This window comes from Chrysochloris asiatica, unplaced genomic scaffold, assembly GCF_000296735.1.
Source record: "Chrysochloris asiatica unplaced genomic scaffold, ChrAsi1.0 scaffold00033, whole genome shotgun sequence".
NCBI classification, from domain to species: Eukaryota; Metazoa; Chordata; class Mammalia; order Afrosoricida; family Chrysochloridae; genus Chrysochloris; species Chrysochloris asiatica.
The window spans coordinates 22,038,821-22,055,706 of NW_006408551.1; the positions used below are offsets into that span (position 1 = coordinate 22,038,821).

The 16,886-nt window shown below is 38.8% G+C and overlaps 1 protein-coding gene across 2 annotated transcripts in view; it reads left to right on the forward strand.

Moving 5' to 3' along the window:
* Positions 1 to 16,886, forward strand: part of RAB3IP (RAB3A interacting protein) — a 47,134-nt gene that overhangs the window by 3,913 nt on the left and 26,335 nt on the right. For both annotated transcript variants that reach the window (XM_006859549.1, XM_006859550.1), the window contains 2 exons: positions 927 to 1,196; positions 3,451 to 3,709. In XM_006859549.1, coding sequence (XP_006859611.1) covers positions 927 to 1,196; positions 3,451 to 3,709 — 529 coding nt within the window. Of the gene's footprint in view, positions 1 to 926; positions 1,197 to 3,450; positions 3,710 to 16,886 lie in introns of those variants that run through there.

Sequence of the window (16,886 nt, forward strand, 5' to 3'; positions counted from 1 at the left end):
TTGTTCGAACAGAGCATGGGAACACTGAATGTTTTAAAATTGAGAAAGGTGTGCGACAGGGTTGTGTTCTTTCACCATACTTGTTCAATATGTATGCTGAACAAATAATACAAGAAGCTGGGTTCTATGAAGGAAAACGTGGCATCAGGAATGGTTGTCAGGCTAATAAATTTGAATTGTATTCTGTACACAATGGGAAATCAATAAAGGATTTGGATTTTCTTTTTTAGGTTTAAGATTATTCAAGTGAAAAATTTGGGTGTTCTTTAGTTTTCAAACAGACTTTGTGATGGAGTACTTATGTGAAATATTTTTATAGCATGAAGAAACTGAAGCTTGAAGAAACAGCTAACTATGGTAGTAAATGTTGATTGTGACCATTCTATGTGCTAGGTGTGATGCTGCAGCCTAAGGCTAATGTGCTGGACTGCAGGGTCAGTTAAACCCACATGGTCAGCAGTTCAGACATCACCATACACTCCTCCGGAGCCCTGTACAGGGTTGCTATGAGTTGGAAGTGACTGAACGGCACATAACAACAACAAAGCACTTTATATGAGTTGTCTCCTTTAATTCTTATAGTGAATAGGTGGAGGGATATATGATAGCCAGTTAAAAATATTAAGTACAATTTAACTTATTCCTCATACTTACTTACTAATTGTATTCACTTTAACAGCCTTACATACCACTTTTGAGTTTATTCCAAATCAGATAGTTCATTTTTTTAGTAGTTATACTCTAAAGTCACTTAATAAATGTTAAATGATTGTAGGGTTTTCTCCTATATCTTTTATTTGTAAGTTCATATTTATAATGGACATTAAGCACATTTTATAATCTGTAAATCTTAATTTAGGTAACCTGGCAAAAAAAAGTAACTATCTAAAGATAATTTTCTGTTTTTTGTTTAAACATAGGTAAACTTATGATGAAGCTTTTGCTATGGCTAATGACCCCTTGGAAGGCTTCCATGAAGTAAACCTTGCTTCACCTACATCTCCGGACCTTCTTGGCGTTTATGAATCAGGAACTCAAGAGCAGACTACCTCACCAAGTGTTATCTACCGGCCACATCCTTCAGCTTTATGTTCTACCCCTATCCAGGCTAATGCATTAGACGTCTCTGACCTTCCTACACAACCTGTGTATTCATCCCCCAGACGTTTAAACTGTGTAGAAATACCTAATATCAGGTAGGAGACCATCAAAACATTTTTTCGTAATACCATATTTTAAAAATGGACAGTTCTATTACTTTAAGTTTTATTATTTTAGAACATTTGTATAGGATAAAACTTGCCATGTAAATGTACTAATGTTCTAGAGCAGAAGTTGGCAAACTTTACCCACAAAGGACCAGATGGTAAATATTTTAGGTTTTATGGTCGTTTGCAACAATTGTTGCAAGTACTCATCTCTGCCCCTAGAGCATGAAAGCATCCATGGACGATGCATAAGTGAATGAGCATGCTTATTTTCCAGTAAAACTTCATATATGGACATGGGACTTAGAATTTCATGTAAATCTCACATGGCACAAAATACCATTAAAATTTTTTTGGCAAGCCTGAAAACCAACAACTCATGTTATTTTGTGGTTGTTAGTTGTCACTGAAGTGATTCCAACTAATGGTGCTCCCAACTATGCAGAGGAGAACTCTATACTCCATAGGGTTTTCAATGGTGTGACTCTTCAGAAGCAGATCACTACTAGGCTTTATTTCTGAGGTGCTTCTGGGTGGGTTTGAACCACCAATCTTTTGAATAGTAGTAGTCTAGTGTTTAACCATTTGCACCACCCAGGCTCGTGTTGTTGCTGTTAAGTGTCATTGAGTTGGTTCCAACTCATAGTGACTCCGTGTAGGGTTTCTGAGGCTATAAATCTTTATGGGAGCAGAAAGCCTCATCTTTCTCCCATGGAGTAATTGATGGGCTTGAACCGCCGACCTTGTGGTTCAAAGTCTAGTGCGTATTCTACAGAGCCATTACATTCCCCATCTAGGCTGATAGGCTTTATAGAAGCAGGTGGCAGGCTGGATCCCCTACAGAATTCACGTTACAGTCCAAATACCTTGTTCTGCCCTCTCGAGTTACAGCTGGGCTAAATTAACCATGAGAAAGGTTGGTGATAATACTGAGAGGGATTTGTGGCCTATACAGCCCGTATCCAGGCTAATGCATTAGATGTCTCTGACCTTCCTACACAACCTGTGTATTCATCCCCCAGATGTTTCAGTTGTGTAGAAATATCTAGTATCAGGTAGGAGACATTTTTGTAATACCATATTTAATTCTGTTACTTTAAGTTTTATTATTTTACTATCTGGTCCTTTGTGGCCTGTACTTTGCTGACCTGTTCTAGAGTTGTTGTTGTTAGGTGTCATCGAGTTGGTTCCGACTCATAGTGACATTGTATAGGGTTTCCAAGGAGTGGCTGGTGAATTTGATCCTCCAACCTTGCATTTCAAATAGACCTTTTGGTCCACTACATTGTCCTGCAGCGCCATAGTAGTACTATTCAATACAACTTTCTTGGCTGATGGAATGTTCTGTTTCTGTACCATCTAGTATGGTAGCCATTGTTGTTGTTGTTGAGTTGGGTCTAACCCATAGCGACCCTGTATAGAGTTTTCATGGAGCAGCTGGTGAGCTCGAACTGCCGACTTTGCAGTCCAGCGCATTAACTCACAGTGGCACACCAGGACTCCAGTGTAGTCGTCGTTGTTGTTAAGTGCTGTTGAGTCAATTCCGACCCATAGTGACCCTGTACAGGGTTTCTGAGGAGTGGCTGGTGAGCTTGAACTTCCAGCGTCACAGTTCAAATGACTTTGCAGTCTGGCGCAGTAACGCACAGCACCACACCAGGACTCATGGTAGTTGTTGTTGTTGTTGTTATGTGCTGTGGAGTTGGTTCTGACCCATAGTGACCTTATACAGGGTTTCTGAGGCTGTAAATCTTTATGGGAGCAGAAAGCCTCATCTTTCTCCTGCAGAACAGCTGGTAGTTTCGAACTGCCGACCTTGTGGTTCGCAGCCTGATTCGTAACCACTACGCTACCAGAGCTCCTTATGGTAGTCATTAGCCACCTGAAATTACTGAGCACTTGAAATATGGCAAATGTGTTTGAGAGACACTATTAATTTTGTTGTTGTTAAGTACCATGAAGTCGATTCCGACTCATAGTGACCCTGCACAGGGTTTCTGAGGCTGTTAATCTTTACGGGAGCAGAACGCCTCATCTTTCTCCCGTAGAACCTCTGGTAGTTTCGAACTGCTGACCTTGAGGTTGGCAGCCCAACTTGTAACACTATGCTACCAGAGCTCCTATACTATTAATTAGTATGTCTCATATTGGATCGTATAGATCTAGATCTGTGTGTTTATGTCAGTTTTATATATGAACATGTAATAATAACTTTGTAAAATAATGTTTCTCTCCTTTACAGCATCCATGTTACAGACCCAGCATCTTGCTCTACCTCTGGAGTCACAGCTGGGATAACCAAATTAACTACAAGAAAGGACAGCTGTAATGCAGAGAGGGAGTTTTTACAGGGCGCCACTGTAACAGAGGCTTGTGATGGCAGTGATGACATTTTTGGGTTGAGTACTGATAGTCTGTCTCGTTTACGAAGCCCATCTGTTTTGGAAGTCAGAGAAAAGGGGTATGAAAGATTAAAAGAAGAACTCGCAAAAGCTCAGAGGGTAAGATAAAAAGGTATTTTATTCTTTCATATACTAGACTCTACTCTAGTACCTATCTGTGGAATGATGCCAACTCATAAATGAAATCAGTACAATCCTACACTAACCCTTCCTATATGCCCAGTCTCAGCTCCTGTTAGTAACATTTAGGAGTCTCTGAAATTGGCTGGGTAGTAAAGAAGCTGATCTAAGAATACTTTTTTTGTATGCCCCCTACCTTATCTGCTCTCTGTCTTGTAGTATTGATAATGAAAATTTAGTGTGTTATAGTCTACGTGAGAGGTTTTTCCTCCTTACCTATGGATATCTGAGTATATCCTCTGATCATAAGGAAATCAAACTGGAAATTAATAACAGAAAGATAACAAGAAAATTTCTATAAACACTTGACAGCTGAACAACATACTTTAAATGTGACTCAAAGAGGAAGTCTCAAGGGAAAGAAAATGCTCAATCCATTGAAGTAAATGAAGATCTAACAGGTAAAAATTCATGGTAAGAAACTAAAGCAAGGCTTGAGAGAGAAATTTATAGGACTTTTCCTACATTAGAAAAGTCTTAAATCAACTAAACTTCCACTTCAAGACTCTGGAAAAAGAAGAGAAAAATACCACAGAAAGCAGAAGAAGGGAAATAATAATGATAGCAGAAATCAGTGACATGAAAGCAGAAAAGCAGTAGAAACTGTGAATGAAATAACTGGTTCTTTAAAATTGTTAATAAAACCGACAAACTTTTATCAAGACTGACAAAGAAAAAGGAAACACAAATTATCAATAATGGGAATGAAACGGGATATTGCTATAGAAATTTGCAGTAATTAAAAGTTCAGTAAGAGAATACTATAAACAAGTGTACATTGTATAAACTTATATACATTTGACACTTAGCTGAAATGGACCAGTTCCTAAGCCCCCCTTCCCCCCTCCCCAATTTACCAAGAGTCATTCTTTATGAAATACACAATTTGAATAGCTTTATACATATCAGGGGAATTGAAGTAGTGATTTTAAAAATTCCCTAAAAGGAACTCCATTGCCTAGATGGTTTCCCTAGAGAATTCTGCCAAACATTTAAAGAAGAATTAAGGCCATTTCTGTATAAATTCTTCCAGAAAATAGAAGAGGAGGGACTACATTTAAACTTACTTTATTGAAGCCCTGATACAAAAATTAGACAGTTCCAAAAAAATAAAAACAAAAAACTGCACACCACTATTCCTCATGAATGTAGATGTAAACATGCTTAAAAACAGGTTGCGTTATTATGTGCTAAGTTGTTTCCAACTTACAGTGAGTGACCTATGCACAACAGAACAAAACACTGCCTGGTCCTGTGCCATCCTTAGAATTGTTGCTATGTTTGTGTCCATTGTTGCTGCCACACTGCCAATCCATCTTATTAGGGGTCTTCCTCTTTTTGTTAAACCTCCATTGTTAAAAGCATGATGTCCTTCTCCAGGGACTGGTCCCTCTTAGCAAGATACAGAAAGTAGGAGAGACAGTCTTACCATCCTCGCTGCTAAGAAGCGTTCTGCTGTACTTAAGTTTTCTTCGCCAACGCCGTAATTCAAATGCATTAATTCTTCTCTGGTCTTCCTTATTTGTTGTTCAACTTCCACATGCATATGACAGAGGATCAGGATCTAGAATATATAAAGAACTCTCTAACAGTTATTTTTTAGAATGTTTTATTGTGAATTATGTGATAGTTTACGTAGGAGAACATTAGTTTTACATTCATCCTATTGTGTATTGTTTCGTTGTCACGGTTACAATCCCCTCCATGCATCATCAGCCATCCAAAGGGTATACACTGCAAGCTTACCCCTGGGTCATCAGCACACAGTCCCTCTCCTCAGGGTTTAGAATCCCCAGCCGCTCCATCCCTCCATGTCATTGTCTCTGCCTCTATCTCTCATGTCACTGCTCTCTGGGTAGGGTCTTGCTCTCTGCTCTTCTCACTTAATGGTTCCAGGGACCTTGGCTCCTAGACTGCATAGTTAATCACTTCCTTCCTTTTGCTATAAAATGTCCACCTTTACATTTCCAACCCTCGCAGTCAGTCCTGATAACAATTATTCACCATTGTACTACAAGGGACCTATCCCTATCTCCTTTCATCAACCCCACTCAGACTGATTGGACACTACTCAGTGGTGATTTTACCTTCCTCCATGCCCTCTGGATCTAGGCTCCCTCTTGAAAGCTTGTAAGCCAGTCACTTCTTGCCTTTATAGCCCCCATTTTGGGTAGCCAGTGTCCAAGTTGCCCATCCCTGTCTACTCTGTGTTTGGAGGGAATGAACCTCACTGTAAAGATTTGTTCCCTCTTTTGAGCTACTGCATCCATAGATGTAGGTCAAGATCATCAAATTGTATCAGATTACTCTTTTTTCCCCTCTTCTTTCTTCTTCCAATTGAGCTCTGATAATCCAGTCATTGAAGCCAGGTCAAGTGGGTATTAATCTGCAAGTGAGGATAAGCACTGAACCTCAAGGTTGGTTTGAACCGCAAGGCTAGTGGTTCAAACATAACCAGCTGCTCCTCAGAAACCCTATACAGGGTCTCTGAGTTGGAAATGACTCTACAGTGCTTAACATTCATTGTCTAGCATGCTTTGGAGGTGATTGAAAAATACCATGGCTTGGATCAGATGCACTTTAATCCTCAAAGTGATAACGTTTCACTTTAATAACACATTAATAAGGTCTTTTGCAGCAGATTTCCTCAATGCTGCATGTTTGATTTCATAATTGCTGCATGTTTGATTTCATAATTTCATAGGTGTTGATTGTGGATACAAGTAAAACGAAGTCCATGACAGTCTTTTCTCCATTTATCATGTTGTTGCTCTTTGGTCCAGTTGTGAAAATTTTTTTTTGTTTTTTTTTTAATGTTGAGGTGTAATCCATACTGAAGGCTGTAGTTTTTGATCTTCATTAGAAAGTGCTTCAAGTACTTTTCATTTTCTGCAAGCAAGGTTGTGTCATCTGCATCATGTCATAGGCTGTTAATTTCAATTTTTCATGTAGCCCAACTTCTTGGGTTATTTGCTCAGCATATAGATTACATAAATATGGTGAAAAGATACAACCCAACACATACCTTTTCTGATTTTACACTATGCATTATCCCCTTGTTCTTGTCTATGCATGGGTTTATCTACACGAGCAGAATTTAGTGTTCTGAAATGCTCATTTTTTGCAATGTTGTTTTGGAACGTAGTATCATAACTCTTCCCTTGGAACTAGCATTTGTACTCCTGGGCATTTATCCCAGAGACATGAAGATTTATGTAATAGCCAAAAATTGGAAACAACCCAGATTGATAAACCTTGGTACTTCCATGCTACTAGGCAATACAAAGCAACATGCAACAGTCTGGAGCCTTTTATATTGTTTTTTGTATTTTTTTTTAATGTTAATTAGCAACCACTTAAATCACTGTGTGATCAGGCAAGTAATATAAATGAGTAAATGCCCCTAATAGAGAATTTGCTTGTGTGTGTTTGTGTGAGTGTACCAATTCTGACTCAAATTGACCCTATATGAGAGTAGAACTGGGTTTGTACTATTTCAGAGTTTCCTAGGCTGTAAGACAGGCAAAGTGGCAGCATTGATGGACTCAAGCGCGGCAACAGTAGTGAGGTTGGCCCAGGATCGGGCGGTGAATTGTTCTACTGTGCATAAGGTCACTATGGGTGGGTACTGATTTGATGGCACCTAACAACAACAACAATCTTTATGGAAGCAAGTTGCCTGCTGTGTGACTGGTGGGTTTGAACCACATACTCACTTTTGGTTAGCAGTCAAGCATTTCCTCACTTTCCCTCCAGGGTTCCTAAATTGGGCAGTAAGCTGACCCCCTTTGTTTCCCATCACTTGGAGATTATTTTCTTGTGTTGCCTGACATCCAGGGTCTTAAAAACTTTTGTTTCATATATTCTTTTCAGTTTTTAAGTTGTATCAGACAAGATGGCAAATTTGAGCCTTGCTACTTTATCTTTATTGGAAAGAAATACTTATTTCTTTGTCTACTCTAGTCCTTCCCAGTAATCACCACACCAATTTACATTCAGATGCTTGCAGTAGTTTCGAGCTTCACGAATGTAAGAATTGCATGTGTTTTTGCTCATGATTATATTGTGAGCACGTAATGCATTCTTGATACTGGTGCTGATTAGATGAATACGTACGTGTGTGCGTTTAGACTGGCGTTTAACGAACTGATGGTGCAGTGGTTAAAGCATTTGACTGCTAACCAGTGGGTCGACAGTTGGAACACACTAGCCACTGAACAGAAGAAAAATGTGGTAGTCTGCTTCCCTAAAGATTTAGAGCCTTGGAAACCCTGTGGAGGCAGTTTTACTCTTGTTCTATAGGGTTATTATGAGTGGAAATGGACTTGGTAGCAGTGGTTTTTTAAATAGCTAGAACAGCATGCATAATGTTAGTTAGGTTAATGCTAACTGCTTATAACTAAACTGCCAAATTATGGTGGCAGGATTTCTGATGTGGCGTTGTAGGATCAATACTAGACTATGAACCATGAGTAGTTCAAACCATGAGCAGCTCCTTGGAAACCCTGTACAGAATTGCTGTGAGTCAAAATCAACTTGACAACACTTAACAACTTCATGGAATTCAATTTTCATTCATTTAGCACTTCAAAGCTGATGTTTATAGTTGATAGGCAGTTATCTTCTGAAACAATTCAGGGATTTGCGTTTTTTCTGTCTCGGACCTTTGAAATCTCGTAAGTGTATAACTTATCTGTATGTAGCCAATAAACTAAATGGAAGAGAAAGCTTGGGGAAGGCACACTTGTTTCTCAAAGACCCTGTCTTAGAAGTGATACATACATATAACTTCTGCTCCTCTGGTATGAATCAGTGTCCTGCTAATACCTAGCTGTGTAGTGGGCTGAGAAATGTAGTCTGTGGCTAGGCAACCATTTCCCAGCAACAAACCCATACTGTGTGTGTAGTGAGGGGTTGGTAGGCAGCGAGTCATCAGTGTCATACATACACTTTTTTCCAAACAAAAAAGACAATTTTAAACATACTTTTTGGTAGGTATCCCTTTCTATTTTTTTCTTCTAACTTATATACTAGATATTTTTCAGTGGCATCATAAACAGCTACTTTTTATTTTCTAATGGTTGCATATTTTGTTGTGTGGATCTACCTATGGCTCCTGGTGTACTGCTGTAAAATAAGAACTGTGCATGAACCACAAGGTCGACAGTTCAGAGCCACCAGCTGCTCCTTGGAAACGCGACACAGGGTTGCTATGAGTCGTAACCGACTCAAAGGCACTTAAATAAAACAACTACCACGCAAAATTTAACTGTCTCCTTAGTTGTGAACATTTGTTAATTCCAGTTTTAAGTTTCAACGACCTAGTGAAGCATTCTTGTTTATATATATTTGAAACGCTGTAGGATAAGCACTGAACTGCTGGCCACAAGGTTGGTGATTGAAACCCATCAGCCGCTCCTTGGACACCCTATACAGAGTCACTATGAGTTGGAACCAACTTGACAGCACTTAACAATAGCAAAGTTTGAATTAGGGTGCCTTCGTTTCCTGGGATGGGCTGTAACAATTCTTTTAAACATACCAAGACAAGAAATAGACCGAAGGGCTATATTTGTCATTTTTTGATGGCATAAATATTTTGATATAATTTATTTAAGTATAATACATAGTAATTGACAGTTGTTAGCTTAATCTATTTCTCAAGGAAATGAAGACTTATTATGTGGTTACCTCAGAGGATATAGAGGTATCCATAACAAATGGACTTAATAGAGTAAAGATAATGCGTGTTTCATTTTATTAAATACAGTTAGTCTGCAAATTACTGACTGCTACTGTGCTGTTAATATCTTATTAGATATCTTTTTCTCAAAATTTAGCTAACACTGCATATTATCTGACTTTTAGATTTCTCCAGTAGGTGAAATGATGTCTCATTCCTGCTTGAATTTCTTTAGTCAGTATCTTGAACATTTTTTTTATTATAGGCCTAAATCAAGACATTGGAAAAGTACTGTGAACAATGTGTATTGAGTTATTATTCTAGATTCTTTAAAGGGTTAGCTCTATAAAAGGCAGTATTTCTTTTTTTTTTTTTTTTAATTAAATGTTTTTATTTTGCATTGAGTGAAAGTTTACAGGGCACATCATCAGCTTCACATTCAACCATTCATATAGCTTGTTTCATTACATTGATTATTATCCCCACCATATATCATCAGTTTACAGTGTTTCTCTCTATCCTCTTTAGCTTTTTTTTTGGAAGGGGTGGGGGGGGGGGGTTTGCCTTTTTGGAATTTACAGTCTCGGCTTTTAGGGAAGGTTTTTACATTTGTATGTGGATATCCAGGGCTCATGTATGAGATTACTAACAAGCATTACTGAATAATCAGATGAGGGACAGTTTGCCTGTCTACTAGGTGGCTAGAGTCTGATCCTCAGAGCCTATGGTTTGGACGGTCAACAACGCTTGGGCCCACAGGGGCTTGGCAAGGCAGTATTTCTTTTAATGTGGTCTCTCAACTCATATAGCAAAATCTCCTCAAGTTGTAAGTTTAAAAGTGTATATTCAGGCAATAATAGATCTAAATGGCCTTTTTTGGTACAACTATTGTGGTTATTAGATGAGATATGATCGTAAGCTATGTGATTATTGATTTTCGAATTCAGGGATACTAGGAATGATGATATAGTTACTCTGTTGCTTGGTGTTCCATAAGTTGCTGCTGAAAGAGTAGCTTTTGGTAGAGTTCTGAGGCAGAACTTGAGTATATCCTTACTAAAATGTAGATCTGTTGAAACAAAATTATTGTGTTGAGACTTGGAAATACACAGATCAACAAGCAGCTCTGTTAATTCTGTTCACTGAAGTGTGAGAACCTTAAGGTATTAGGTATTATTTTTGACTCTTAATTATTATTCTTAAAAGAGAATAAAATTGTTTGGAAAATACAATCTAGTAGAATGACTTATAATCAGAGAAGGTTAATTAAAAAATGAATCTGCTTGTAAGCATTTGCTGTGTTTTTCTTAGTAAATATTTTTAAAATAACCAGACTGCTCACAACATTGTACTAGGTCTGGTAGGGGAGAAATAAATTAAAATGACCTGCTCTCAAGAGTTTACTTGTTGTTGTTGTTTAGTGCCTTTGAGTCGGTTCTGACTTACAGTGACACTGTATAGTTTACTAGTTTGGGATAGAAAACATACGTACATATACTGTGTTTTATTGGTTCTGCGTTGTGCATTCTCCCCCATTTTAACATCTCTGAAATAAATGGCGATATCTTAAAATTGGTGTTTAGCTTCACAACAGTGGTGACAGTTGTTATTGCCTACTTGTGTATGAATTTGATTTTGGCAAATGCACAAAAACTGGATGGTATATGACAAAAATATCAGTTTAAAATAGTTATTCTTGTAAAATAGAAATTTTAAGTACTGATAGCATTTTTTTTCTTGATGTGCATTTGTTGTTGTTGTTGTATATAATGATGTGTATAATGTCTCAAAAATGATGATGTTTTAAATTTGATGAAATGTACTTTGTCAGAGAGTCCCTTAAGATAAGTTCCAGTATTTTAAAAAAACCTGACATTAAGGCCTTTCAGAATTAGCCATAAACCTAATTTTCTTATTATGTCTTATTGTAAGACCCCACCCCTCATCTTTAGCAACTATAAAGCATGCTATTTCATTCCTTCTTTTTTGTTTGGCTTATTTATACTTTTTCTAGATTATTTGTAGACTTAACTCTAAAAGTAAAAGGGATTTTTTTTTTTTTTAATGTGGTAGCTCAACTTAATATAGCAAATTTCTCCAAGTTGTTAAGTTAAAAATGTATATTTAGGTAATTATAGGTCAGTACTGTAGCCCTTAGCAAATTGTCTTGTGAATCTGTTTAAAATTGGTCCCTTTCTTCCCTCATTAGGCAGTGATCTCATGAAAATTGTGAACCAAGTCATACTCATTTTTCTATCTCCAGCTTATATTGTTAGCTGCCCTGACTCCTGGTGACTCATGCACAACAGAACAAAGTGCTGCTGGGTTCTTTGTCATCCCCATGATCCAGTTTCAGATTCAACTGTTGTGTCTTTTGAAAGTAGATTGTCAGGCCTTCGTTGCTCCACTGAAACCTGTTCATCATAGCAGCAATACACAAGCCTTCACTGAAAGATGGATGGTGGCAGCTGCACACAAGATGCATTGGCTGGAAACCAAGCTAGGGTCTCTCGTACATGGAAGTCTAGAATTCTACCACTGAACCATCAATGCATTGTTAACACAAGGTTAATGTTTGCAAGAGGAGCAAGTTTTGAATTACTGTATTACAATACAAAGCATAATAAAAATTACCAAAGGAACTCTGAAAAATACAGGAAGAACAAATTTGACTTTATGTAGTTAGAATGAGTTGTTTATAAAGAATACAGACGTAGATTGATATGTATGGGGAAAGAGCCCAGATGGGTGGAATCAGATTGGGGAAAAGAATGAATAGACTAGTCTTAAATTTTTCTGTAGTGTGTGGATAGAGAATTTTTTTTTTTTTTAAGTTTTTATTGTGAATTATGTGGGTTTACATGGGAGAACATCAGCTTCACATTCATCCTATCGTATTTCATTTCATTGCAATGATTACAATCCCCTACATGCATCATCAGATAACCAAAGGATACACCACCCTACAGGCCTGCCCCCCTGGCTGTCAGTAGAGAAAGAATTTTGACAAGAGAAATTGAGCACATGTTTTTGGGGCTCTTTAATATTCAGATGAGATTTATGCCACTTTGTCAGCTGGTAGGGAGCTAGGCAAGAATTTTGAATTCATGAATGACTTAATGTACTCGAATAGTTGGAAGCTTTTCAAGGAATAGTTAATTTACTTGATTTTGAATCCTGAAGGTTTGCCATTGTGCCTGCCTAGTAGGAGATATTGAGTGAATTGACTTAGTTTACAAAGTTATGAAATCTTAGAGTTTGAAAGGATTTGGCAGTAAATTTATGTACATTTGCATTTGTAAATTAGCTCAAAGACAGTAGCATTTGATGTTTTTCTGTTCAAGAATATGTCATGTCTTCTATTTGTTGAGGTCTACTTTTGTGTTTTTGTAATGTTTAGAAGTTTTTATTGTGTGTTGTAGTCTTTAGCATGATGAAGCATTCTTTCCATGAACGATTTTTGCTCTGTGTTCTGCCTAGTCTGATAACAAGATTGAGATGCCTGGTTTATTTCAATTTGTATTGTATTCTTTTGGTATACTTCTGCCCGTCCTTTTATTTTTAGTCTGTCTGAATCACTTTATTTTAGGCATGTCTCTTGTATAGAGCATAGAGTTGGATTTTGCTTTGTTAGCCAATCTGAAAATATTTTTCTTTAAATAGGTGAGTTATGCCCATTATATTTAGTATAAAGATGCTGTGTTTGGGCTGCTTTGCTCATAATCGCTTTCAGATATGCTTGCTGAATGTGTCTACAAATTTTGTCATTTTGTGCTCCTATTTTTTATTCTTTTTTTAAAATATTTTGGAAGGTTTGATTTTCATTGTAGTTGTTACCTTAAAAATATTTGTATATGCTGGTGGTTATGTGCTGTGGAGTTGGTTCTGACCCTGTACAGGGTTTCCAAGGCTAAAAATCTTTGTTGTTGTTGTTGTTGTTAAGTGCCGTCGAGTCGGGCCGGAGCAGAAAAGCCTCATATATTTCCCAAGGAACAGCTGGTAGTTTCAAACTGCTGTCCCTGAGTTAGCAGCCTGATTCGTAACCACTACGCTACCAGAGCTCCTTATTTGTATATAGTGCAGCCCTTTTTTAGATACTGCCTTTGTTCCCTACCATTAACAGTACTAAAATTATCTAGTAACTGTTGATTTTTTCTTCCCTTTCATTTAATCTTAATGTTAATTTCTGTGGTATTAAGTATGTTTATGTTTGTAATCATTGATTTGTGAGCCTCAATCAGTATCCCTTTACTTCTAGCTAATACATAAGTAGTTAGTGAGCTTACATCTTTCTATTTGTGCATTTGTAATTTTTACTTTACCAAAGCCTATATAAGGAGCTCTGGTAGCGTAGTGGTTACGAATCAGGCTGCAAACCTTAAGGTCAGCAGTTTGAAACTACCATCCGCTCCGCGGGAGAAAGATGAAGCTTTCTGCTCCCGTAAAGATTTACAGCCTCGGAAACCCTGTACAGGGTCGCTATGGATCGGAACCGACTTGACGGCACTTAACAACAATATAACATTTACATACTCTCTTGTCAGCTTTATCCCTGTCTTTTAGTTCGCTGCAGTTAGGCATATGTCTTAGTCCTTAATGTTAAACCAGTTATTTCTTGGTTATCTGAAACCCATTCTCTACCAGATCAGTCAAGCAGACTTATGGAAGAGATAGTCTTTAAGGCTTTTCAGGAGTTCAACACACCCCAGCCTACCCCAGTATCATGTGACAGCCCCCTCTATGCCTGCCCTTACAGTTAGTTGGATTAACAAAAACTGACCCTTTTTCAAGGAAATTACTTCCCCATTTTATACATTTGTGTTTCTGGACAAAATGGGGAAGAAGAAAGTCATTTATTTGACAAAGGGTCAGTCTTTGTTAATCTAAGAGGAATTGGAGGGGCCCATCACATGATACTGGGGTGGGCTAGAGATGTGCTGGACCCCTAGTTGATTCCTCACAAACCAGGGAAGAAAGAGATCTGCTTCCTCTCTGGGGTGCAGTTCTCATCACCAGGCTCATTTTGTAGTCTTGATGAGGCTGTCGTTTTCTCTGAATGAAACTTTCATTTCACCCTGTGGGTTTGGCACAGGGTTGTCAGCAGTGAGAGTAATGGGATTCTGTGATACAGTGTTCATCTTGGAGATGTTCTGAGCTGCCCACATCTTGCACAGTTTGATGTAGGCAGGGTTCTTTCACAGTACTTCTCTAAACATCTTGGCAGCCTCAACTTTGGCCTCAGCCTGCACAGTATTTGGGTGCTGTTCGAGTTTTGCCTTTTACACAAATAACTAGGCCCACTGGACTTCCTGCTGGGCCATGTGTTTGACTTGTATAGCAGTTGTGCATTCTTGGCTAACACAAAGTTTTGTGGTAGCTACGTATACAATAAAGCTAAAGTCCTTAGCACTGTGCTCTCATCAGATCAGCAGGGACACCCGAGCCTGCTGGGTGACCAGCTGTGAGATAGTGAATTTGACCACCAAACCCTTGAGTATCTCATTGACAGTAGACAGTAACACTTGCCCCTTGTAGTCGAGCCCTTGGTGCTAGAAACATGCTAGGAACTTCCAGTGCTTTGAGTTGAGATAACATTCATGGGAGATGTTTACCATCTGCAGGCCTTTGGAGCCTGTGTATTTGTCAGGGGCCGTATAGTGACCCTATGCATAGCACAGCAGAACATTTGCCTGGTCCTGCGTCATCCTCACAACTGTTACATATGAGTCCATTGTTGCTGCTGCTGTCAGTCCATCTTGTTTGGGGGCCTTCCTCTTTTTTGGAGCTTGTAGGGGAGGAGATTTTTCAGGGTCTGGCGTGGATATCCTAGATGATGGGATACTAGAACCAGGGGATCCTGAAATGAAGGCATCCTTAGAGGTTGGTACCCTGCTTTAGTCCACTAATTCAATTAAAGTCTGTGTCTTCCTTTAAGAGTGAACACGATACAGCGAGGATCATTCCCACCCCCTCCACACCCAGAGTAGACAGGGATGGGCAACTTGGACATTGGCTACCCAAAATGGGGGGCTATAAAGGCAAGAAGTGACTGGCTTACAAGCTTTCAAGAGGAAACCTAGATCCAGAGGGCATGGAGGGAGGTAGAATCTCCACTGAGTAGTATCCAATCTGTCTGGGCAGGGCTGATGAAAGGAGATGTGGATAGGTCTCTTGTGATACAAAAGTGAATAATTGTTATCAGGACTGATTGTGAGGGTTGGAAATGTAAAGGTAGATGTTTTGTAGCAAAAGGAGGGGAGTGAAGGGAGAAGAGTAGAGAGCGGGACCCTACCCAGAGAAGCAGTGATGCCAGAGATGGAGGCAGAGAAGATGACATGGAGAGATGGAGCAGTTGGGGACTTCAGACACAGAGAGGGAGAGGGGTTGTGTGCTGATGACCCAGGGGCAGGCTTGCTGGGTATACCCTTTGGTTGGTTGATGATGCATGGAGGGGATTGTAACCATGGCAATGAAATGATATACAATAGGATGAATGTAAAGCTCTAATGTTCTTCCATGTAAACGATCACATAATTCACTATAAAACAGTAAAAAAAAAAAAAAAGAGCGAACAAGACTCGCAGGCACTGTCAGCCATGACCTGGGCCCCCAGGAGCAACTTCAGTGCTATACCAGTGCCCTGAGGGCATTCGTTCTGCTAACTCACTCAAGTTCTGAGACTGGCAGGACCAGTGGAAGAAAGGGCCTGCAACTCACCATTAATCCCACCCAGTTTAGGGATCATGTGAGGGGATGGGGCCTGCAATGCTAACAGGAGTTGTAGTCTTTAAACTTGAAGGACACTTGGGTGGACCTAAAATTCTCAGCTAATTTTTTTTTTCCTTTGAGAATCTTAAAAAGATAACTCCATTGTTTTCTAGTATACTGTATTGTAGAAGTTTAATACTGTTCTGATTTTCTTTGCCTTACAGATGACTTGGCTTTGTGTTTATCCTTGTTTCACATGTTTTTCATTTTCCATAATTAAATGAATTTTCCTGGTTCAGGATAGTTTCAAGGACTTTCCCCTCTATTGTCATTGAGAAGACTCAAAATGTAATGTATCTTAGCTACTTTTGTCTTTCAGGATTCGGACTTGTTAGAGAAGGTTTTCTCCCATAGTGCAGTGTAGCTGAGAGTTTTATAGGCTTATCATTTCATTTTGAGATATATATTTTGTTCTTAGGTCTTCTGTCTCCCTGTTTTCATCGTTCATATCCTACTTAATTTGGATTCAGATTCCAAAGAGTTTTCCCTTTGATGAGGTCCTAAGGGTCTCTTTGCTGGATATTCTAAGACTCTTGAGAGTTTCGAGCTTCAGAGCACTACTTGCTGCCGTCTTGACTGTATGCACAGGATTTTGTGTTATCTGCAACTTTGTGGCCTCTAAAACCTTCCCTTTTTTTCACCATT